Source organism: Chiloscyllium punctatum, chromosome 8 (genome assembly GCF_047496795.1).
Source record: "Chiloscyllium punctatum isolate Juve2018m chromosome 8, sChiPun1.3, whole genome shotgun sequence".
NCBI lineage: Eukaryota > Metazoa > Chordata > Chondrichthyes > Orectolobiformes > Hemiscylliidae > Chiloscyllium > Chiloscyllium punctatum.
The window spans coordinates 47,582,449-47,606,697 of NC_092746.1; the positions used below are offsets into that span (position 1 = coordinate 47,582,449).

Consider the following 24,249-nt stretch of genomic DNA (forward strand, 5'->3'; position numbering starts at 1 on the left):
GCTGCAACTCCCATCAACCATGTATGCATTTGGTCCCCTGCTGAGGTGTGCCAACCAGCAGCAGATTTAGCATTGGGATATATGCCAAAATCATGGTTACAAGCAGACGGCACAAATCTTATATCCTGTCTCTCTCAACCTGACTGGCTGCTTGGTAATAGTGCATTGTAACACTGATACCTACATCTAATATTTAGCCCAGTCAGCATATTTTTAATAAAATGATCTGGACCATATGTAAATGTTTTAGAAAACAATTATTCACTTATTTGCTATCACAGAAATATACCAATGAATTCTTTCCATACACTGTGACTTTAGTCCACAGCAATGCTGAATTATTTCTCCACACATATATTTTGAGCATATTATTGTCTTTCCTGCCATGTTAAAAGTATTTTATTTAACCTGTGGTCAAATCAGAATACAGGTTATTTGGATTAATGCAATATTTCCCTTCCCGTGCGATGCTGCATTAGAAGAAAATTGCGCAAAAACCGCACCATTAAAACTGATGGGGCTAGAATCGCATTACAACCAATATAGGTAAGGAAAGATTGTGTTCTGCAAATAATGGTCTAAATTCTTCAATCTCATTATAGCCGATCCGCGTGGAAGAAACACGCGCTATGGCAGAACTGATTATACTGACAAAGTAATCCCGCAATCTCACATGGAGCAGAATAATAAATACTTAAAGGGCTTTGAACATTTTTCTTTTCATTTGTCCAATGAACATCCCAGATTTGGCTAACAAAAAGGCTTAAGTGAAAATATTAACCTGTGAACATGAGGGATGATGCAAAAGAGGAATTTACACAACTGAAAAAATATATACTGTTTCATGCTGCAATTCCTTGTTAAACAATCAAAGCGCAAATGATTATTTGCTGGGTGTTTAATGTTCCATTGTAAGCAATCCTCAAGCTTTCAAAACCAACTTGACCTTCTCTTAATGCTATGGTTATTTGATCAATTCAATCCTTTTGAAAATAATTCTATTTGAATATATTAACATTTATTTTGATGCTGTCACTTTAGATTAAAGAAGTGTGACTTATCTTCCAAATTCCAAAACAAAAAGATGCTTTCTTCCGTGGCTAGGGATACACTCTGAATTAGCTGACCCTGAGGAATATTTTCACAATTGAGGGAACAGGCACAAAGACATTTCCAGCTATCAGCTTAATACCATCTGTTATTGCTTTTACAGTTTCTGGGCCGGATTGCTTCAAAGACAGTTGCTGGAGAGGACCAAGGACACTCCAGTACAATGAAAGAAAAACAATTGAAAATTATTAGTCTGATAGATCTGATGAGATAAACCCTGTAATTAAATAGGAAGGCTCTGTGGTGCATCCCTATGTATGGGCTAGAATATCTGGATTCAAGTCCCACCTTCCCCAGACATGGGTCATTTTAAACAGCCTGATTTGGATTTGTTTGCATGGTCTTGTGACAGAGTGGTAGTGTCTCTACCACTGGGACAGAAGATCTGGGTTCAAGTCCTACCTGATCCAGAGACATGTTCTAACATAGCAGTACATAACCTTTTCAATGTTAAGGCAAAGGTCAAAGGTGAATAACTCACCAGCTTATATACTGTGTAATGGTGCCATGGACCTCAGACGCTGGGAGCTGTCCATGCTCCCATCCCCGCGATAGGGTTGTGTGAAATCGATAGAGTGACATTGTTCCCCAAATACTTCTCAGCATATTTCTCACTTTGTCTCAGTACATTGCGGAAAACCACTATTCTAACATGTCTGAGCAGATTAATTCAAATACTTATTACTTAATAGATGAAATATGTGGCTAACACTTTAGAGAATCCAGGCATTTCTGATACAATTACTCAAGGTCGACCCAATCAACATAACAGATTTCATACGAAAGTCCCATTGAGCATAAGTAAAGTTTCTATGATCTTGAGCTCAAAATATGTGTTGGGAAATGGCCTTGCCAACAAAAGTGGCTACAGCCTCAGGCGGAGTTTATAATCACAGTGCATTTCCATTGATTCTGCCTGTTTGTAGTCATTCAAGAGGGGTTTTCAAACCTAAACCAATTGTCTTTAAGTGACCACTACAGACTACCACAACACATTAAGCATAGAATGTTAAATCACTTAGTTAAATTTAGCACAAAGCATGCAGGACCTTTTCATTACAACTGATAATTCCATTTTTGGTTTGATAAAACAGTCACCAAATGATTAGGTGAATTTTGTGCAATGAAGTTATGCAAATACAAATTGGGAGACTGGCATGAATTGCTCAGAGTCTGCTGTAATGTTCTGGGAGATTCAAATTTTGTGATAGACTGTTATCCAAACTCACCCTCCAGTTTTGTCTTTTGTTCCATTATCTCTAGTGGTGTGCAAGATAAAAAGATTGTGAAGCTGGCCTGTTAACCCAGTTTGTAGTTGTATTTTCTGACACTGACAGATGGCAGTCAGCCTGCGATGGGTCTCTCAGATAGGATTCTTCCCTTTACTGTCCTGGAGGTTAATTACAGGGAGGAAATTTCCGTGGAGGAAAAGCCATTCAGGCTCCCCTCTGTGCTTCACGAAGGTATGAAAGTCAAAAGTCTTAATCAACATGATGTGCTCTGTGGCTATGAAACAAACCTATTATCTGGACAAAGATGAAAAAGGGTTCACCTGTGGATCTTAAGGGCTTATAAACCAAGAATAACATGGTAATTGTAGTTACTTTCTGAATAACTAAAGTATTCCTACAGAACCTGAATATGTGCCACTAATCTTCAACTTCTGCTGTAATGTTTTCTAGGAGCCTCAGCTGTCAGAGGATAACTCTCCATAAGAATTTATTTGTGTCCTACGTATTTAACTCAATCTTTACACTTATCCAACTTATGGTGGTGGCCAATGACAAGGAGGTAGTTTCCCAAAATCCTGTAAGTACGGATAAAATCTGAGAGTGTTTTATGTGAATCAAAAAGATAATGTAGCCTTGACTTCAACTTTGTGTTTAACTGCTTTTGAAATCTTAAACAAACTTGGAGAGTGCAGAAAGCTCACTATCTCTGGCAGCATGCATATCAGACAGAAAACCTTAACTCTGTTTCTCACTCTGCAGATGCTGCCAGATTTGCTGAGCTTCTCCAGCATAATCTGTTTATTTCAAATTATGCATAAACTCTCCTTTGCGACAGCAAATCAATATTTTATCTCTGCTGAGTTCCCATTTTGCGCAATAAGCTTTTACATGAAACTTGTCAAATGCCTTCTAGAAATCCAAAAACAATGCACCTAAAGGTTCCCATTCATGTACAGCACAAGTTACTTCTTTGAATGGTTAAACATGATTTCCCTTTTCACAAACTACCTGGACCCAGGAATTAGTCAGCCTGGACCCTATCAGTTTGCTCAGTACTATTCCACTGGAAATTGTAATTTCACCAAGTTTCACTTTCCCTACCATCTCATGACTTACAACTGTTATTGGAACAACATTTGCATTCTTTTAATGGAAATTTGTGTTTTTGTCATAGTTTGATCATTGGAAACTGCTTAATTTGGCATTGAGATCCTTTGGTAGTCTTTGAGCAATTTAATCGTTGCTGCAACATGGATATTTTTGTTCCACAAAGTGGCTACATCAACTCTATTGCCCTGAAATCTTTGCTGGGCTCAGAGTTTGATTTGGTCCACTTATGTGTTCATAGCTGCATTGTATTTCTAGTGATGATGTTACCATTCAGAGATTTTGAAACTTTTGTCTTCAAATGGTGGTGGAAGAAAAGTCTTTGAATGTTCATTTCACAGATGTAGATTTTTTTTTAAGCAAGGGGGTGAAAAGTTATCAGGGATAGGTGGATTCAAGGGTGTACTCAAATCAGCCATGACCTTATTAAATGGCAGAGGTGGCTCAAATGGGGACTCGGCCTACTCCTACTCTAGTTCTTATCCACCTGTGTGAACAACACAACTCATATCCTCTGCTTGGTCCCCATAGATTTATAACCCTAATCCTTAAACATATATACCTGATCTAAAAAATTGAAGCCAGTCCAAATACAAATATAATCTTAAATTTACAATTGTTAGGTAGTAACCTGGCTTAACTTAATCATGAAGTACACGACTAAACACATAATTGTTACTGAAAATGCATTAGTGATTCAACTTAACATTGTGACCAATATTTTATATTTACACTTTTGGAATACTGCATGTAATTCTGGTTGCCCTGCTATATGATGGATTACAATAGAACATGATCAATTCATTAAACCAAAGAAGGAACGTAAAACCCGATTTAAAAAGTTAAGGGAAGAACCTGTGTTCTACTTTAATTATTAGCTTTTCAGTTTTAATCACAAATGTTTAAAGCTCACAGGTTTTAATAAGCTTTAAAGTTTACAATTAAATACAACAATTCATCTCTAAAGGTATGTTTGGGTTCCTTCTACCTGTTTTATTAGTTTCTTTTATCTTTAGTTACTTACACTGGGTGAAATCTAACTGCCTTTAAAGTTGTTCAGATGCCTAGACCAGAAAGAGACATCAATTTCCCTTGTTTTCCATATCCAGCTCAAATGTCAGAGCCATGCAGGGCAGCTCCAGACAGATAACACTTACCTGGGTGCTTAACAGGCTTTTAAAGATGGAATGGGTGCAAGGGATGATGATCTTTTGGCGATAATTGACTGAATATTTGGGAATGGTAGCTAGCATTAGATGTGAGAGATACCACAGGGTTAGAGTAAGTAATTATTGACATGTATTTTATAAAACACAATGACAATTCGTGTTGCATCTTGTGGTGGGAATTCCTCAGAAGAACTCAACATAGCTCACAAATAGCCAAAAAAAAGTAAGATTCATCCCTCAGTCTCCATCTTACTGAGGGCACTAGCAGCATGATATTCTGAGGGAAGTGAATGATAGTTTGTAATCAAATCATTCAGATCCATGGCAGATTATGAGGGCAGAATGAATCAAAATTAACAGTGGTAGCCGTTTACAAAGAAATGTCTCCTAGATCCCAGATAGCACATGACCCTGGCTATCTAAAATTAGTTCACTGAAACAAGCCTGCTCCAAGCTGGTCTGCTGAACACACTCCAGTTACAGACAGCAAGGAATACCAAAATCCAATTTATCGAAACTCCACAGCCATGAAGTCCAGGATATCCAGAAACCCACCTCCACAAAAATGAGAAATGAGGTTCATAAGGATGCGATATCTGATTCTTCGGGATTTTGAAAATCTGGATCTACTGTTGCTGGAGTATTACTACTTGCTAATAAAATATATTTTACAAAATAACTAAATAAACTAATATCATCCTCTACTTAACACTGCTGCTCACTTTGTTTAACCTCTTCTTCTCTGATCACTTTCAAATTTTATTTCCAACTGTTTTGTTTCACTACTCTTTTGGGTCATATTTACTGCCTTGGGTTTTCCTAACCTAAGTATGTTTTTGAGTAGAAATCACCTTATCCAACTTCTATCTTTGATTCAAGATTCTTCTTATTGCTATTTATTGATTTTTCCATGCATTGTTTTAGTAAACTGGTCAATACATTTGTGTTGAATGAAATGAGTTCACACAGCAAAGTCTGGAATTTAAAATGAGCGATTTCAGTACTCTACTAAAAAAAATAGCACCAGAGGCAACAAAAATGTCTGAAGTGAATTTGTAAACTTATCATCAGTATTTTTATTTGTTATTCCGCACTTTTAAAGTGGTTGAAAACGTTGCATGGAATTTCCTGAAAAATTGCAAAATAGTAATGGGGCATCTATGACATGTGGATTTAGTCAAACAGGAAGGTTCAAGGACATTACAGTGTAAATGAGTTAGATCAATTAATATTTCAAACCAAATTTTCTGTTAGGTTTATGTCTTTTTGCCAAAATCTATGCCAAAGCAAGTAAACATTTATTATAATAGATGATGCTTATATAAAACAGAGGCAGTGACAAATTCCATTTATTCTTTCCAGTTTGGTTGCTTGCGTCAACACTGCTCAAACTCTGATACATCTTGTTAATCTTTAGCTTCCTATTGTTTTGTTCATATGAAAGCTTAAGTAAATAATTTAATTCCCTAAAGGCAAATAAATATATCTCTCAATTTGGGGAAGATGTTTTTGAGAACAATACTGTTTAATCACAAATAATTTACAAGTAAATGCATATACTTGTATACATGTAGTGATGCAGAAGGTTCGAGCATTGTGAAAATTATTCGACTAAAATAAAAGCAACAATCTTTTTCGGTATAAAACAAATCAATATTGATGATTCACAGATGCCCTGGAATAAATAGAGTTGTGCTAGATACCAGCTTTATCAAACTCGCAGATGTGCAGATTGGTCTATGTATTGAACAGTTTCCAGGTCCAAATTGAGCATCATAAGGTGGAATCTTGTAGCACACATTGTTTCTAACAGAAATTGTTTCAAATGGCACTTTGTTTTGGAAACTTATTGGGTTTCTCTGAATACTATATGAAATCAATGTGGACATTATTTAAATCAGCTAGCAGAGGTCCTCTAGCTGAATTGGGAACCTTTTGTTAGAGCAAAGTCTACGCAGACTGCAAACACTTCCTGAAACGGCCCTGGAAATCATATGGGATTAATTGTTGAGCAGTTTTCACAAGCAGTATTGTCATTTTAGATTCATAGGACAGTTTTTAGTCACATTTATTATGGTTTTAGTCAGGTATTGTACCATAACAATAAGGTTACAACAACCTTTGATATGTTGAAAAAAGGTAATTTTGCAGCAAGAATTGAAGCCCAACATCAGGGCATGAGTGTGGCAGTAAACATCAGTGACTCAAAATGTTTATGCCCCTGGGTCTTTCCAAATATATCCGGTGATGTCAGCAGCATTAATTAGTTTTTTTTTGTGAAAGACATCAACAATTCTTTGCAGTAACTATGGGGGCTGACAAGCAGAACAAGAGAACTCTGAAATTTTTCTCATTTACTTCTGCGTTTACAATGCCACATGCATGCATTTCTGCATTCTCACCAACAGGTCTGATCAATATTCAACTTGAGTGCCTACAGACGGCCAGCAGAGTGATGCCAACAGAATGGATTCAATTCCCACACCAACTGAGGTTACCATGAGGACTCCCTTCGCTCAGGCATGGTGACCTTCAGGGAGTTTTGAGAAGATTTGTAGCTCAGGTTGAGGTCCTCCTTGTGCACAGGAAAGGTCCCAGAGGACTGGAGAATAGATAATGTTGCCCCAGTGTTTAAAACGGGTAACAGGGATAACCCAGGATATTACAGGCCTGTGAACCTCATATCAGTGGTCAGGAAATTAGTGGAAAAGATTCCCAGGGCCAAGATCTGTAAGCATTTAGAAGCAGATGGACATATTAGTGAAAAGCATAATGGTTTTGTATGGGGGAGGTCGTGCCTTGCTAAATTGTTTGAGTTTTTTGAAGAGGTGGCGAAGGTGATTGATGAGGGAAAAGCAGTTGATGTTGTCTACATGGACTTCAGTAAAGCCTTTAACAAGGTCCCTCATGGCAGAATAGTGCAAAAGGTGATATCATATGGTATCAGGGTGAGCTGGCAAGATGGATACAGGGCTGGCTTAGTCATAGGAGGCAGAGAATAGTAGTGCTTTTTGGAATGGAGGGTTGTGACTGGTGGTGTTCCATAGGGCTCAGTGCTGGGATATCTTATGTTCCTGATCTAATAAATGATTTGGAGGAAACTGTAGCTTGTATAATTAGTAAGTAAACAGATGATACAAAGATCGATGGAGTTGCAGATAATGAAGAGGATTGTCAGAGAATACAGATCAATTGGAGGCATGGGCAGAAAGATGGATGATGAAATTTAATCTTCCAAATGTGAAGTGGTGCATTTTGGAAGGTCAAGTACAGATGGGAAATTATACAGTGAATGACAGAACCCTTCGGAATATTGATATGCAGAAGGATCTGGGTGTGCAGGTCCAAAGATCACTGAATGTGGCATCACGGGTAAATAAGGTAGCAAAAATGGCTTATGGCTTGCTTGCCTTCATTGGAAGGGGCATTGAGTATAAGGATAGACAAGTTATGCTGCAGCTTTATACAACTTTAGTTAGGCCTCCTTGGAATATCGCATACACTTTTGGTCACCACACTAATGGAAGGATGTGGATGCTTTGGAGAGGTTACAAAAAATCTTTACCAGGATGTTGCCTGGTATGGGGGACTTCAGCTACCATATATACTCAAGTAATAGTCTATCTCATGTAAGTTTCGACCCCCTATTTTTGGCCAAATAATCTGGGATTTTCCATATATCTCATGTAAAAGTCGACCCTAATTCGTCACAGATTACGGATCAACGTTTATGATTCAGTGTGCCCACTTCTCGCTCCAGCTTTCCAGTCTGCCTGTTGTTCCACTCCACTCCCAGTTTTTCTGTCCACTGGCTGTTGTGCTGTGCTCCGGATTTTCAGAATTACCATAATTCCTTTTTTTGTATTCGTTCAGAGATCAATTGGGCTTCTGCTAATGATATGGTATGAATTTTGACAAACATGAATTTCAGCCCTTCAAAAGTAGAATCCATGTAATAGTTGACCCCATAAATTTAACCTTAACAAGTTGTCAAAAAAAAATTGACTATTATTCAAGTGTGAAGAAAGGTTGGATAGACTGCCAATGTTTTCACTGGGACACAGGAAGTTGAGGGGTGACCTGATAGAAGATTGTGAATGGCGTGGATAGAGTGGAAAGTATGAGGCTTTTTCCCAGGGTGGAGGGATCAATCACTAGGAAACATGGGTTCAAATTGCGGGAGGTACGTTTAAAAGAGTGTGCGAGGCATGTTTTTCACACAAAGGAACACACTGCCGGAGGAGGTGGTGGAAGCAGACACCAATAGCAACATTGAAGAAGCACCTGAACAAAGACATGAATAGGAAGGGAATAGGGGGATATTGATCCTGTCAGTGAAGACAGTTTTAGTATGGAAGGGTAAAATGTATTGGTGCAGGATTGGAGGGCCGAAAGGTCTGTTCCAATACTGCATTGTTCTTTGTTCTTTGATACAGAACATCAATAGAATGAGAGTCATTCAGCATCAAGAGTTCTGATTGTGAAAAGTATTGGTACCCTGAAATAGATCACACCCTGCATACCCTGAACCCACCTCTGTGCAGCCTGGGAACATTTTGTCTTGTATCTCAAAGTGTAAGGTGGAGAGACAATTCTTCCCTGCTCTCTGAGAGCTGTTTTGAGAGTTTGCTCCTGAATACGAAGAAAGGAACACAATTCAGGATTTAGTGAAATGGATCATTGGCATCAGATTCTGACAACAGCAGCAGTTTGTCATGCACCCATTTCTCCGATACAGATTTAAATGAGATGGGAATGGAGGAAAGGATAATTTATAACAGTTCAGGACGTGGGCTCCAGCCTCACCAGATGATAGTCTCCTTATCCAAGCCCCAACCTCAATGTCCATTACTTACACACTTAGTGGCAATAGTACACACATGTAACCTGCTCTTCCTCCTGCAGCTGCTTACTTCCAGGAACATGGGAAAAGTTAATCTGGGGGTACACCTTGTTGGGTGCCTCCATTGGGCCTGGCAGGATGACCAATAAATGAGGAACTTTACCATTTCCCACAAGTCATCCAAGGAAGATGAAACTAAAGTAGAAGATAAGCCATGATTGTATTAAATGATAAGATAATGTAGGCACGCAATGTTCCACTCCACTCATGATTTCTTATATTCTAATGCTTTTCAATTAACTTGCTGTCCATTTTTTAATTTATTTATCAGCAAAGCCACCATTGCAGGAAATTCCACACCAATATCACAGTAGAAACTGAAGCAGGTGAACACACCAAAACAAGTCTGTTATTTAATTTACAATGCAAAGCAGTAGGAAGAGGGTAAATGATCAATGTGTAAGATACTTGGGGTTCCTCTTAACTTAGGTGGGAGCACAAAGTTGATGTTAAGGAATTTTAATTTCTGTTGCAGTCGTAATAAAGGCATGTGAAACGGTCTACCAAGGCAATGTCAGGTATTTAATGCGACTTCTGAAGATCAATTTCACCCTCGTAAAACTAGATCACTGTTAGAGATTACAAAGTAATCATTAGCATTTTGGGGAAAGAGAGCAATTAGCATCACTTTTATCATACAACTTTAGAGTGAACAAATGTAGTGTCATTATAGTTTCACTGCAGCATTTAATTTACATAACAACTTATTGATGTGAAGGATATGATTTTATCATACGATTAAAAAAATTGTTAAAGCGTTGGTCAGGAGCTTCAAGAAATAGACTCTATTTTGGTCTAGGAAAAGTAAATCGCATATTCTTTTAATATATCAGCAGAACCAAACTTTGGAGAGCATTCAACCTTAGAATTAATATATATATATATACCAATGAGCATTTGAGTCAAAAATGCCTTGCACCCTGGAATGTAACAGCACATGAATTGCACTCTGTCTTGTGCTTGTAGACTGTAAACATCAGTGACTAGCTTTGAGTGTCAGATGCATTTCCAAAGAAGTAGAAAAGCACGGCTGTAGATGGGCTAGCCAGACATTTTCACAGTCTGTCTGAAGCAGAGATGAGCCAGAAATCCTTCTCCTGTCAGTGAGCCAAAAACCCAACCAAAATGAAAAATTTGGCTTCCAGTGTCCCCTGCAGGAAAATTTCTCCATAAAGCTTCAGAAATGGGATATTTCAGAACATTTTTCCAGCTACCATTACTTAGCTTAATGTTATCCTTCATCAGGAAGGGCTGATGCCCGAAACATCAATTCTCCTGCTCCTCGGATGCTGCCTGACCTGCTGTGCTTTTCCAGCACCACACTCGACTCAGACCACCAGCATCTGCAGTCCTCACTTTTCCTAAATTGAAGTAATGTTGATTTCTTCATCAATGTATTATGGGAGGGATCTTCTGCATCTGGAAGTGGTGAGCTTGGAGGTGGGAAGGTGGGATGCTGTCAAATTTGAACCTGAATGCCTTCCTGCTTCCTACGCTCACAGTGGAAAGGCCCATTGTTAACTCTTACTGCTCTGCCTCCAAATGGAGACCAGTTAAGGACCAGTTCAGGGCTTCATCCCATTGCTGCTGGGATTAAACTACAAGCAGGCCCAATGCACGGTAAGTAAACCTGCATGGGCAACTTGTCACCTTAGTGAAGGCTCCTCGATGAAAGGGAATCAATGCCAGTTCAAAGGAATCAGCATAAGGCAGAGGGTTGTCCACTGGAAACTACCCACTGCCCTTGTTTCTGACTCTTAGCACTCTTCTTTCCATGACTGTTAAACCAAGAACCTAACTTCACCTTTTACCTGTGTTCTCCACAGTCTTTGACACTGGGTTGGTACTGCATCATATTCTTCTCTGGTGCTGTTGAGAGCTTCTGCTTGCCCCACATCTCTTGCTGGGTGAGATGTCAACTCCTTGGGGTTTTCATTTGAGAAAAAGGCCTAGCGCGGCCCTACCACTACCTGGTTGGCATGCAATTCAACAGCCCTCTCCTGGAACAGGCAACAAAAGTCTCTCATCAGTTCCCCAGCCAGCAGTCTAGCTCCCTATCAATTTAAGAAGATTCCAATCTTCATTGTTACGTTGAGATCAAATATCATGCTTGCATAATTATGGCTCCAGGCCCAAAATGAATTTAATGCTTTTTCCCCCTTTTTTTAGGTTTTTCACCTGAAAGAAAATGCACAATAATTCATTTGATCACTTATTCATTCACAAAAATCAGAATGATATATAAAAGTCACATTCACAAACAACTGGCCTCAGAAGGCCATATTTTGGAATGTACCACTTCCCCATGCATGTCATCTGCCTGGGCTGGTTGGCAGACACCAATGTGGTCACTGTGAGGTGGCTGTGCTAACGGAGTCCTTGAAACCTCCTGGGACAAGGCCTCAGCAATCTGAGTTAGCCGCAGGAGGACAAATTGCTGGACTGCTGGGTGAAGCTAGCTCTTTTCTCAAACACTAATATCCATAGCCAGTGTGGCAATGATCTGAATCTGCATCAAAACACACAGAACTGGCAAGACAATAAGCTTGGATCTCATTACCTTAGTCTGTGCTGCAGTCCTTGGTATCCTCCAGATCAAAACTTTGGTTTTATTCCAAGTGAGGGTTAGGGGGAAGTGGGAGAGGGCTAACCCTAATCCTCACCTTTCAGCTTCATAAATTAAGCCCATTTCCAAGTTGTTCAGCAGAGGAGAGGCTGGAGAGAGGAAATGCTTGGCATGGGAATTCTGTAACCATTCCATCCCAGGAACACTTACTCTGGTTTGATTGGCTGCGTTTGGGGCATCTTGGTGATGTTTGTGCTCTGAAGACAGTGCTTGATCTGTTTAAAAAAAAAGTCAAGGAGTAATTTCCATCTTATTTAAAAAGGAGTCCACTTACAGTCATAGAGTCATAGAGTCATAGAGGTGTACACCACAGAAACAGACCCTTTAGTCCAACTCATCCATGCCAACCAGATATCCTAAATTAATCCAGTTCCAGTTGCCAGCACTTGGCCCATATCCCTCTAAATCCTACCTATTCATATAGGCATGCTTTTAACTGTTATAATTATACCAACCTCCACCACTTCGTCTGGCAGCTCATTCTGTACATGCACCACCCTCTGATGAAAACGTTACCCCTTTGGTCCCTTTTATATCTTGGCCCATGAAGTCAGCACTGGCTCTCTGTGAGGCAATCTCATCACTCTTACTCCTCCACTCTAATCTGTTGCTTTGCAAAGTCCATTTCCATCAACTGTCCATCCCATTTCCTTTTGAAATCATTTATCATCTCTGTTTCCAATTCCCTCATAAGTGATGAGTTCCAGGTCATTATACTTGTGCAAAGAAATGTTTCCCTCACATTCCTTAAATCACTGCCCCATGCCCGTGACCATTCTGTTGATGTAACAGTTGTTCTTTTTCACCATGTCATAATCTTGTGCATCTTGTCAGATCATTCCTCAGTCTCCTGTCTTCTAAAGAAAAGAACACCAGGATCTCCTACCCAATTGAAATTCCTCCATCACCAGAACTATTCTGGTAGTTCCCTTATGCAGCTTTTGAAGCGCCCAATGTTACAGACGAGTGGTGCCTAGACTTCAATAAAATACTAGAGTCCTTAGCTAACCTGAATTTTGTATTGGTGCAGCATGTTGCTACTCTTTTACTTAATATCTCTATTTGTGGAGATAAATCCCCCATTATCAATATCCTGAGGGTTACCATTAACCAGAAGCTCAACTGGACAAACCATGTAAATGCAACGGCAATAAAAATAGGTCAGAGGTTAGGAATACTGCAGTAAGTAACTCACCTGCTGTTCCCCAAAGTCTGTCTACCATCTACAAAGGACAAGTCAAGAATATGATGAGAGGCTGTCCACTTGCCCGAGGGTACAATTCCAACAACACTCAAGAAGCTTGACAGCAGCCACAACAAAGCAGCCCAATTGATTTGCATCACATCCACAACACCCACTCCCTCCACCAATGACACTCAGTAGCAACAGTGTGTACTATCTACAAAATGCACTGCAGAAATTCACCAAGGATTCTTAGGTAGCACCTTCCAAACCCACAACCACTTCCATCTAGAAGGACAAGGGCAGCAGATACATGGGAAGATTACAACTTTCAAGTTCCCTTTCACTCACCATCCTGACTCAGAAATATAACACCATTCCTTCACTATTGCTGGATCAAAACCCTGGAATTCCCTCCCTTAGAGTATTCCAAGTGTACCTACAGCACGTTGCCTGCAGTGGTTCAAGAAGGCAACTGAACACTACCTTCTCAAGGGCAACTAAGGAAAGGCAATAAATGCTGGCCAGCCAACGATGCCCACACCATGCGAATGAATAAAGAAAATCCCACCTGCTTTACTCACTATTCTCTCAATATGCCCCACAGCCATCAAAGGTCGAGGCATAGTCATTTTAGATCCTTTTGTATTAACTTCTATCTGCCACTTGCCTGCTGATTCTAAACAAGTTGGTGAGCTCACTTGCAATGCAGGTTCAACAGCATGTATTGACTGAAGTCACCATGAAGATCTTGCCTTCTCAACCTTTCCCCTCGCCTGAGGCATGGTGGCCCCTAGGTTAAACTCACCACAAATTGTCTCGCTCTAATGAGAAAATGATACTATGATGACTTTATCTTTACTCTGTCATATTGCACTCAATTTGTATCAGCCTAACTATTTAATCACTCCTCTGAGCTTGGTGTCATTTATAAATTTTAAAATTTCACTCTGCATTCCAATTTCTTAGTAATAATATCCAAATTCCTAGCACTCAATGTTGGGAAACACCATAGTCTACTGTTCTCCAGTCTGAAAAACAAGTTTTCATCATGACTCACTATTTATTGTACATAAGCCAATTCTGTTTTTACCCAAGTTGACATAACCCTTGTATTCCTTCAGCTACAGTTTTGTTTATTGGTCTTTATTCTGGATCTGTACAGATTATTGTGGATCTGTACAGTGTCAGGGCTGATGTATGGTTAGGAATACAATGCAGAACTTTTAAATGATATGAAAACCAGAGCGCTGAATTTATGACCTGAATAAGACCGCTTTAGCTCAGATACAAATACCAACATAATACTCATTACAGATCACTTCAGATGTCTTTTCTCTGGGGGCAAATTGTCAGCAGCTGATCCAGCAGCAACAAAGTGCATTTGTTATTATAACATTTATAAATGAATAAGTATTGAAGGGACGAGGTGGGTTAAGGTCAAGTAAAGGCATGCAATTCCTGACAGTCTAGTTTAGAATTTGATTTGTGGCAGTCCAGAAGATTGTTGGGTTCCTGCCAGTCCAGAGAGAGCTCAGTCCTTGCCAACTGAAAGAAAATTTATGCATCTGATGAACTTATTTATTTTTAATATTTGGTGGGGGATTTAGGAAAGAATCTGTTTTAGCTCTTCAGAGATAGGCAGTGGGGAAAAACTGAGAATGGTGAGTACTGGTACTGGATAGTGGGCATGATAAGGACATTTCCATATTTCCTGATAGTCTAGTTGGGGTGGGAGGGGTGTGTGGGGTGATGAAGGAATGGGTGCCTATTTTGCCAGGCATCAAAAAGATGCTGAATTCCTCAAATCAAACATTGACATTGGGTTTTATTTAAATAACTTAAGATCTCCAAAATGCTTCCTCAATCAAATCCATATATCCATTGGGTTTTATTTGTGGGCAGCACAGTAACCAGTGGTTGTACTGCTGTGTCACAGCACCAAGTATCCAGGTTTGATTCCCTAGCAACTGTGTGGAACTTGTTCATTCTTCCAATGTCTGCATGGGTTTCTTCCCACAGTCCAAAGATGTACAAGTTAGATGGGTTGTCCATGATGCATTGTCCATGGTGTCGAGAGATGTGCAGGCTAAGTGGACTAGCCATGGTAAATATAAGGTTACGGGGATAGGGTGGGGGGCTGAGTGTGGGTGATGTCCTTCAGAGGGTTGGTGCAGACTCGATAGGCCGAACAGCCTCTTTCCTCACTGTAACGATTCCATTAGTCCAGTTGTAAAAGTAGTTTGATTTCAGATGGTAATGTCTTGCAGCTGAAACTGAACATAATGCAAGCTTCTCAGTCAGTTGAATTTGCGACTCTAATTCCAAGTACAGACCCTTACCAGGGAGGTCCTCCCTACTAGAGACATGTGTTATAACATCTCAGAACAAGTTGATTAGAAAGTAGATTAGATTTTTAAATCTTCTACGTGGAATAAGAGAACGAATTCAGTGAATAAACTTACAAATACCAGTGAATTCAACTCCTGATTAGTGTCCATCTCAAATACAGTCATTAATTGGTTATGGTAATAGGTTTCTAGCAACCCCAAAATCATGAATTCAAATTACACCACAGTAACTTGTAAAACTGTGTTCCATTGTAACTCCTGGCATTCCTACAGAACAGGAAAAGGAAACGGTTTCCACTTGATCTGTAGGCACACGCATGGTTTCTGCAGTTACATGTATCACTATAGTGTGTCCTTTGCCCATTATCCAGTATCAGTACCCACCATTCTCAGTTCTTTCCCGCTGTCTACTACTGCTCCCTCCATTATTCATTCCCTTCCACCCCTGCCCAACTGTGGGACCACCGTGGAACCAGTGAAGGGAATGGTATAAGAAAGTGGACATGTGTGAGACAGACAATTGTAATGGGAGGAAGTAGTAAAAGGACACAGGGTAAGTGGCAGGAAGATATAAAGGTAGCAAAGAAGTAGGAGAAAATGGTGACGGTAACAGTGAGGCGGGAGGAAAGGGGTAAGTTGCAATGGAAGTGGGGAAAATAAGAGGAAGTGGGAAATAGTGAAGGGAGTAGAGAAGCAGAAGAGAATAAGAAAACAGTGAAAGGCTAAGAGCTCTTTATCTGGTCTTAAGCTTCTGGCTCGGAAATCAGTGGTACATAACAACTTGGATACTACTCACTAAATGTGTAACATTTTTGTTAAAATACTGAACAATCAGATCCAAAATGGCAGCGATCCAGTAGGTCTGCCCTGCTAGGCTCTGCCCAGAAACTGAGACAAAATGGTGCATTCAACCTCCCTTTTTAGCCATTGTGGTGTAAATCACTGGTTTTAGTTATTTATTAGTTTCAATGCTTTTTTCAAAGACATAAAAGTGACTCAGGGAAAAGGACCATGAGAATCGCAAAAAGCAGGGCACTCCCCTGCAATACTGGACACACACGCGGCCATAACGTCGGCCTCTTCAAGTGCTCCCGGGGACTTACCTGTGGAGCAGTGCCTGGTCTCAGAGTTTGTAAAGCTCCAAGAGAAAATCGATCCAGCGATGGAGGAGACACAGACCAGCTGGAACCAATCTCAATCATACTGCAGAAGAATGACCAGGAGATCCAGTGCATCATGGAGGCGGAGCAGTGGGCTGCGGCTTCCGAAACTCCAGTGGAATTTTCGGACGGCTGGGTCCAGGCCCTGGAAAGGCAGATACAGGCCTTAGTTGAACAGGTCGACAACCTCAAAAATCGAGACTGTCGGAAGAATATCCACCTGATCGGGCTGCCAGACCGGGAAGAGGGAGGTCAGCTGATCAGCTTCTTGGAGCAACAGATCCTGCGGTGTTTGAAGCTGGAAGTCAACTTAGGCCAGGTATGGGTCGAGGGGGCTCACTGGGTCGCAGTGCAGAGGCATGGGTCAACCAGTGCCCCCGCCTGGTCCTCGTGCGACTCCAGCATTATAGGGACAAGCAAATGGTGCTGGAAACTGTTAGAGCTCTGGGGAAGGAGCCACAGACTCTGTTACATAAAGAATTAAGAATTATGCTCTTTCAAGACTTTTCTGTGGCCATGATCCATAACAGGAAGGCCTATAATGATGTAAAAAAGGAGGTTGAGGGCCTTGAATATTCAGTAATCTGTAAGATAACCAGCAATATTACATTTCCGCCATGGAGGATCCGTGTATAATTTTGACTCATCGGAAAAGGCAAAGGACTTCCTGGACACTTTAAAATAGACTGGCTGGCTCAAATAATATGGACAATCGCGTTCACTTTATTTTCTGTAGTTTGCCTGGTTTACCTGGTTGTGTCTTTTTAATATGCAGGAGTCTTCCCTTTTTTCTTCCTCTCTTTTTCTCTCTCCTGTCCCTTCATTCTCCCCTCCCATTATCCTTTGTTTTTCTATCATTCCCTTTTCATGTCTCTTTTTTTTTGTACGGGGTTGGGAGGGGGTGTGGGTTGGTTTCATTTTTTTTTACCAGGACTGCCTAGAGTCAAAGTATGGATGGGATGGGTTGAATGCCCACTTTTAATTTTCTTGTTGTAAGATGCGAGTGACTTTTATATACTTTGTTTTGTCTGGGTTTGGGGCATGGCTTCAGCTAGAAGGAGCCATGGAGGGGTTCGTGGGTAATATTTGTGCCCCCTGTGGGCAAAGGTGGAAAGTCTCTGCTTATTTGTTTCATATGTTGCTTCATTGTTGAAGTAGTTGTTAGAAGTTTTGATTTGGTAGTTTTTGTAGTTGTATTCTCAAGTTTATATGAACTACTTACTGGTTTCACTCAGTGTGCTATAAATGGGGCTTTTCCTCCCAGGGGGTCAGGTGCTGTTTCAGATGGCTATGGCTAACTGCTTGTTTAAATGGTGCACCTGGAACATTAAGGGGAGTCATTCACCGGTTAAGAGAAAAAAAATACTTGCAAGCCTTAGAAAGGAAAGGGTCGATGTAGCCTTGCTGCAGGAAACACATCTAATCAATAAGGAGCACTTAAAGTTCCAGCAGCGACGGTTCAGCCGGGTGCTTTTCTCATCCTTTAATTCTAAAAGCAGAGGAGTTGCTATACTCATCCAAAAGAATCTCCCATTTCAGCTGTTAGAACAAATTAAGAATGAATGTAGGCAGTTTCTGATCCTTAAAGCTTTAATACATGGAGAGGAGTATGAGATCTTGAACGTGTATTGCTCCCCCGGCACAGTCCCTCAAATTTTTAATAGATGCGCTTTCCAGGTTGATGGCCCTTGGGGCGCATCATACAATTAGAGGAGGAGACTTCAACTGACTTAGGTGGATAGGATGCCTTGGGGTCTTGCGGGTATGTTCCCACGATCAAGGCAGTTGGTGGACCTGAACAGGAAACTGGGGTTGGTGGATGTGTGGAGATGTCTTCACACTGAGGGTAGGGACGTCACCTTTTTTTCTAACACACACAAGTGTTAAACTAGGACTGACATGTTTTTTGTCCCATTGGCCTTTTTTTAACTCGGTGCTGTCCTGTAGAATTGGGAACATAGCCATTTCTGATCATGCAGCAGTGTACATGGAGGTTAAGGCTCATGGTGATAGGACAAGCACACAGCACTAGCGCATGGATCCTTTCTTCCCGAAGGATAGCAAGTTCATTGAGTATTTTTCACAGGAATTTAAAATTTTCTGGGACATTAATTTAGGTAGGGCCAGTAATCCATTGGTGCTCTGGGAGACTAGCCAAGGCCTACGGAAGAGGGTTGATTATTTCTTACTTGGTCGCTCGGATGCAGCAGAAGGGAGCATAGCAGCGTATGCTCGAGGCCCGTTGAAGGCAGCTGAGACGACATACTTTGACAGACCGTCTGTAGCTAAGTCACAGCAGATTACAGCCCTCTGGGCTGCTCTAAAAGCAGCACTCTCCTAGACAGCAAAGAGGAATATTTCCTTTGCAAAACAGAGGTTATTCGAGTAGAGTGATAAACCAGGTAGATATTTGGCATGCTTGGCCAGAAAGAAGTGTGCCCCCCCCCAATCTATCACATCCATCAGAGAGTGTGCTGGTACTATCACCTGGAATCCCAAAAAGGTTTTATGCAGCATTCAGGAAATTCTGCTCCAAGTTGTCCCGGTGGGAGGTCTGTGAGGACAGATTGGCAAAGTTGGAGTCCTTTTTTAAGACCCTGGACCTCCCAGGTGTAACTTCAGAGCAGCTGTCTCTTTTGAATGCCCCTCTGACCATCCAAGAAATACAGGAGGCGGTGAGGCAGCTCCAGAGTGGTAAGGCGCCCAGCCCAAATGGATTTTGGAGTGAGTTTTATAAGGAGTTCATAGACATGCTGGCTGGGCCAATGTTGGATATGTACAATTATTCGTACAGTCAGGACTGCCTCCCATCTTCTCTGAGAGAAGCAAACATATCTCTTATTTTCAAGACAGGGGAAGCCCTAGAGGACTGCACTTTGTATCTTTATTAAATATCCATATCATTATTAAATGTGGACTTTAAAATTTTGTTGAAAGTGCTGGTGTTGAGGTTGGAGAAGGTCCTCCTTCATTGTAAAGGAGGATCAGACAGGTTTATTATGGGTTGAATATCCTCTAATAATATTAGGAGAGTGCTAAATATGATTCAGGTATGCCAGCAAGGGTTGATTTTGAGCTTGGTAGTCTCCCTGGCTGCAGAGATAGGGTTTGACCGGGTGGAGTGGCCATGTCTCTTCTCGGTCCTGGACATAGAAGAAGGGTCTTTGCCAGGTGGGCAGCAGTGTTATATAGTGACCCTAAAACAGTGGTTCTCACTTTAGCATTGGCAGAGGCAGCTGACAAGGGTGCCCCCTCTTACCATTGCGATTTACACTGGTGATTGAGCTGTTGGAAGAGGCCATCCAGAGGCACCCCAAAATAACTGCCCGGAGGTAGGATCAGGAAGGCATAAGGTCACCCTTTACACAGATGACATTCTTCTCTTTCTAACTAAACCAACGGTAACTGTGTCTCTTTTAATATAAGTGATTAATTTATTTGGTTCTTTCTCGGGATATGAAATCAATTTTATGAAACCGCAGGCCATGTCTGACGGGGTTCATGTTGGAGTACCTGATATTGGGGATGGAACCTGTTTCCCTTTCAGGTGGTCACAGGGAGGTTTCCTGTACTCGGCGTTTTTATCACCCCGGCCTTCGATCAATTATATAAAGCTAATTTTCTGCACTTGCTCGAGAAGATAAGACAGGACCTTAGCGCTGGCAGGATCTCCCAATATCCTGGTTGGGTAGAATAGCTCTGGTTAAAATGAATGTTTTTCCTCATTTATTATATCCCATGGGAATGCTCCCTTTGATGCTGCCTAGGCAAGCACTATGGAGGGTGAACAGTTGATTCAGATTTTTCATCTGGCATCGCAGACGGCCTCTTATTAAGCTGGACAAATTGCAGCTTCCTCAGGGGATGGGAGGTATGGATTTTATAGACTTTAAGAAATATCAATTAAGTTCCCTATTATCCTACGTGGCTGACTGGGCTTGCCAGTACCTGCAGTCAATTTGGTTAGACATCGAGGCCTCCCAGGCAAAATGTCCCCTCATTAATTTGAGGACTGTTGAGGAGGACTGTTATGGACCACTGCAGAAATCCGATTGTCCTTAACATGGTTAAAGCATGAAAAATGATGCGGCAAGGTGAGGGCAACTTACTCAAAACTTCCCCTTTCACTCCCATAGTGGGAATGTTAGAATTCTGGCCGTGATCAATGAGATTCCAGCTTTTTGCTCTGGGAGTCCAGAGGAGTTTTCTGTTTGGGAGACTTATTTGACGGGGAGGTCATGATGTCTTTCAAGCAGCTGAGCCAGAAATATGAGCTATCTAGAAGGCACCTCTTTCATTACTTTCATATTAGGGACTCTATATAGAAATAGACTATATTAATAGTTAGTCCCTATAAGTCAGATATGGAGAGGACAGTGCTTCGGTCAATGGGCACTCTCTAAGTCAGCACCCTCTGTCATTTATTAGGAGATAGTGTCTTGCAGGACATCGAGAGGTTGTGTGGAATCTGAGCTCAGGAATTTGGGGTGGACATCTCACCAGAGGAGCGGGAGGAGATTTGGGAGAATGTAAGGAAGATTTCAATTTGCAATAGGATGCAGACTATGCAACTGAAGGTACCCCACAGGGTTTATGGGCACCGGAGCGGCTTGCAAAATTTAAAACAGGAGTGTCCTCAATGTCCCCCAAATAGATGTTGACATTTTTACTCACTGCTTGTGGTCATACCACAAGCTTCATAAGTATTGGGGTGCTATAGTAAGTGTTTTGGAAGGGGTCTTGGGAACTGAGGTCAAGATAGATCCGATGTCCTTCCTCTTGGGCTTGCCGAATCTCCCCTCTTTGGACATGCATGGGAAGAAACTGTTTAATATTCTTTCATTTTGTGCGAGGAAGAACATTCTGATGAGCTGGGAGTTGGAGAATCCCTCCGGACTCTCATCTTGGTATAGATTGGTTATGGAGTACACCCCCCCCCCCTGGACTTCCTTACCAGTATGGTGCACCAGAAAATGTGGTGGTCCTTTTTGAACCATCTAGACGTAGACTTATCGGCTATATTGTTTCGGGCCTTTGTGTAGCCATGACAGCTGTGTCTGGTAGCCCAATGGCCCTGGGAGGAAGACTTCTAAACAAATACGGGTTTGCCTATTGATACTCCCAGTGATGGGGAGCTTCGGTGGGATTGCGCTGAGTGTTGTAACTTAACGTAATTTAACGTAATTTGCCTTGGTTTAATTTAGTTTCTTTTTGCTTTGATTTAGTTATTTATTGAAGTGTAGTTTGTGTCGAGTTTTCTTTCTCTGAGATTGTTTCTGGTGTAGAATAGTAGTTTGTTTATGATTATTGTTGTTATATTGTAAGATTGTTCTATTATTTTGTAGTAATTTTATGTTTTTGTATTGGTTAGGGCCTGCACAGTTTGAAAGTGACTTTGCAGACTTTAACACATCAGTATCTTGCCCAAATTTCCCATCCTGCCTCCTGATCACAGATACACAATGCACTTCTTCAGTCAGCATGCCAATATTTCCTTCAACACTCCATTTCACCACCATGAGACCAACTCAGCAGACAGAACGCTTCTGCAAATAGTTCATTTGCTTTAATGTGAAAGAAAATAAAAATTGCATGATTCAAAGTCATCATTACAATGCAAAAGTAAATAATGCACTGGCTTACAGAGATTTTTTGTATGTACGTAACATTGGTTTACAGGGAGTGCAAAGCAGGAGGGAGTTAGGGAAATGATGCAGGGAGTGGATAAGCAGGAGGAAGTGGGGAACAGCGAAGGAATGGTGAGGTGGGAGGAAGCAACAATGGAGGAGAAATGACAAATTGTGGTAGGGAGGGACAAGGGAAGCTGCAAAGGGAGAAGGGTGAAGATGAAGACTGAGCAAAAGGAGTGACAGGAAGTGATCAAAAGTGGCAAAGGGAAGCCAACAGTAAGAGAAGGGGGGAGTGAGGACAGTGTTTGGTGTTCTCTTCTGTCTGTGCAATCTGCATTTGCTTTAATGCAGGCGGAAGCCTGGGATGTTGTTATCAGTGATATTATAGGCTTCAATGTTCCCTGGACGGGCGGAATTTCATTTTGCAACAATGTGCATATTCTGTTGAGTCAGCTCTGCTGCCTATGGAAAGATTGCAGAGGCAGCTGCCAAGAACGCAGTGTATAGGGATGGCCAGTGAGAAAGGTGCGCCTCTCTCATAGAGTCAGAGAGTCATACAGCAAAGAAATAGACTCTTTGGTCCATGCTGAAAATAATCTCAAATTACATTAGTGCCATCATCTGGGACTTCACTGCAGCTCTTCATAAAAACCTGGAGAATAAAAGAGACCATCGCTCTCCAGACACAACCATACTCCAAGAATGCCATTCATGGTTTCCACCTCCTCCCCAATGCCCTGAATATATTCTGTGTCAGCTACCTGTCCCCATTGGCCCCAAAGTGTTCTCCAGGTCAGTGAACTCCCCTCTATCACCCCAATGATCTTTCAAAACTCAAGCAACAATTTAGTGAACCCAGCACCCACGCTGCACCCCCTGCTCCCCCGCATTCCCACTACCAATCCCCATGGCTTCTCATATCATTTATACAAACCTAAACATAACATCAATCCCCATGGCTCCTCATACCCTCTCTGCCAATGTCTACCCATTCATTCCATGACTCTTTATAGTTCTTATGCAAATTCAGTGTCTTCTCATTCCAATCCTTGCCCCCAACACCACCCTCTGCCTTTCCATTCTCGAAATCAACTCACCAAATTTCCACTCTGGATAAAGACGTCAGGATCCATGCTGGGATGAAATAAATATAGTTGTAAGCATCTATTGCAGACCTGACTATATCAAACCCAAACATTGATATTTGTTAGCTCCCTATAAATGCAAACATTTTCACTCAAGTTCATAATAAGAGCAAGCTTTTGTAGTCATAGACAAACATCACGGATCTTAAAGCCAAATGGAGTTGGATATCAAACTAACTACTGATGGCACTCATTACTATACCCCATGTAATAATCAGTTGTGAAATCAGTCATGCAGCACAAATATTATGTTAGTGACCCTCAGATGTTGTCAGTAGATAGAATAATACAGCAAATACAGAGTTATTCTTTTAAAAGAGGAAACATTTTTTATCAAACATCAAAGAATAATAAGGCACAGCAACAGTACTTTGGCCCACTAAGCCTGCACTAACTCATGACAACTTCCTAAATTAAAAACCTTTTGCTTCTATGCAGTCTATATCCCTCTGATTTCCTGCATATTCATGTATCTGTCAAGTTGCTTCTTAACGTTGCTATTTTATCTGCTTCTACCACTTCATCTGGCAATGCATTTCAGGCACTTTTACACTCCGTGTAAAAAACCTGCCTCTCATATCTCCTTTAAACTTCCCCATTTTTTCCTTAAACCCATGTCCCCTAGTAATTGAC

General features: G+C 41.1%; 1 protein-coding gene and 1 long non-coding RNA gene across 3 annotated transcripts in view; one reads left to right on the top strand and one right to left on the bottom strand.

Moving 5' to 3' along the window:
• Nucleotides 1-17,167, bottom strand: part of LOC140480532 (uncharacterized) — a 32,955-nt gene extending 15,788 nt beyond the window's left edge. Inside the window, exons 1-2 of the long non-coding RNA XR_011961336.1 lie at nucleotides 16,785-17,167; nucleotides 12,298-12,362 (exon numbers count right to left, since the gene is read on the bottom strand). This is a non-coding gene — a long non-coding RNA (uncharacterized lncRNA). The remainder of the gene's footprint in view (nucleotides 1-12,297; nucleotides 12,363-16,784) is intronic.
• calcr (calcitonin receptor) overlaps nucleotides 1-24,249 on the top strand; it is a 267,197-nt gene that overhangs the window by 173,640 nt on the left and 69,308 nt on the right. For both annotated transcript variants that reach the window (XM_072575487.1, XM_072575488.1), the window contains exon 10: nucleotides 2,793-2,919. In XM_072575487.1, coding sequence (XP_072431588.1) covers nucleotides 2,793-2,919 — 127 coding nt within the window. The remainder of the gene's footprint in view (nucleotides 1-2,792; nucleotides 2,920-24,249) is intronic.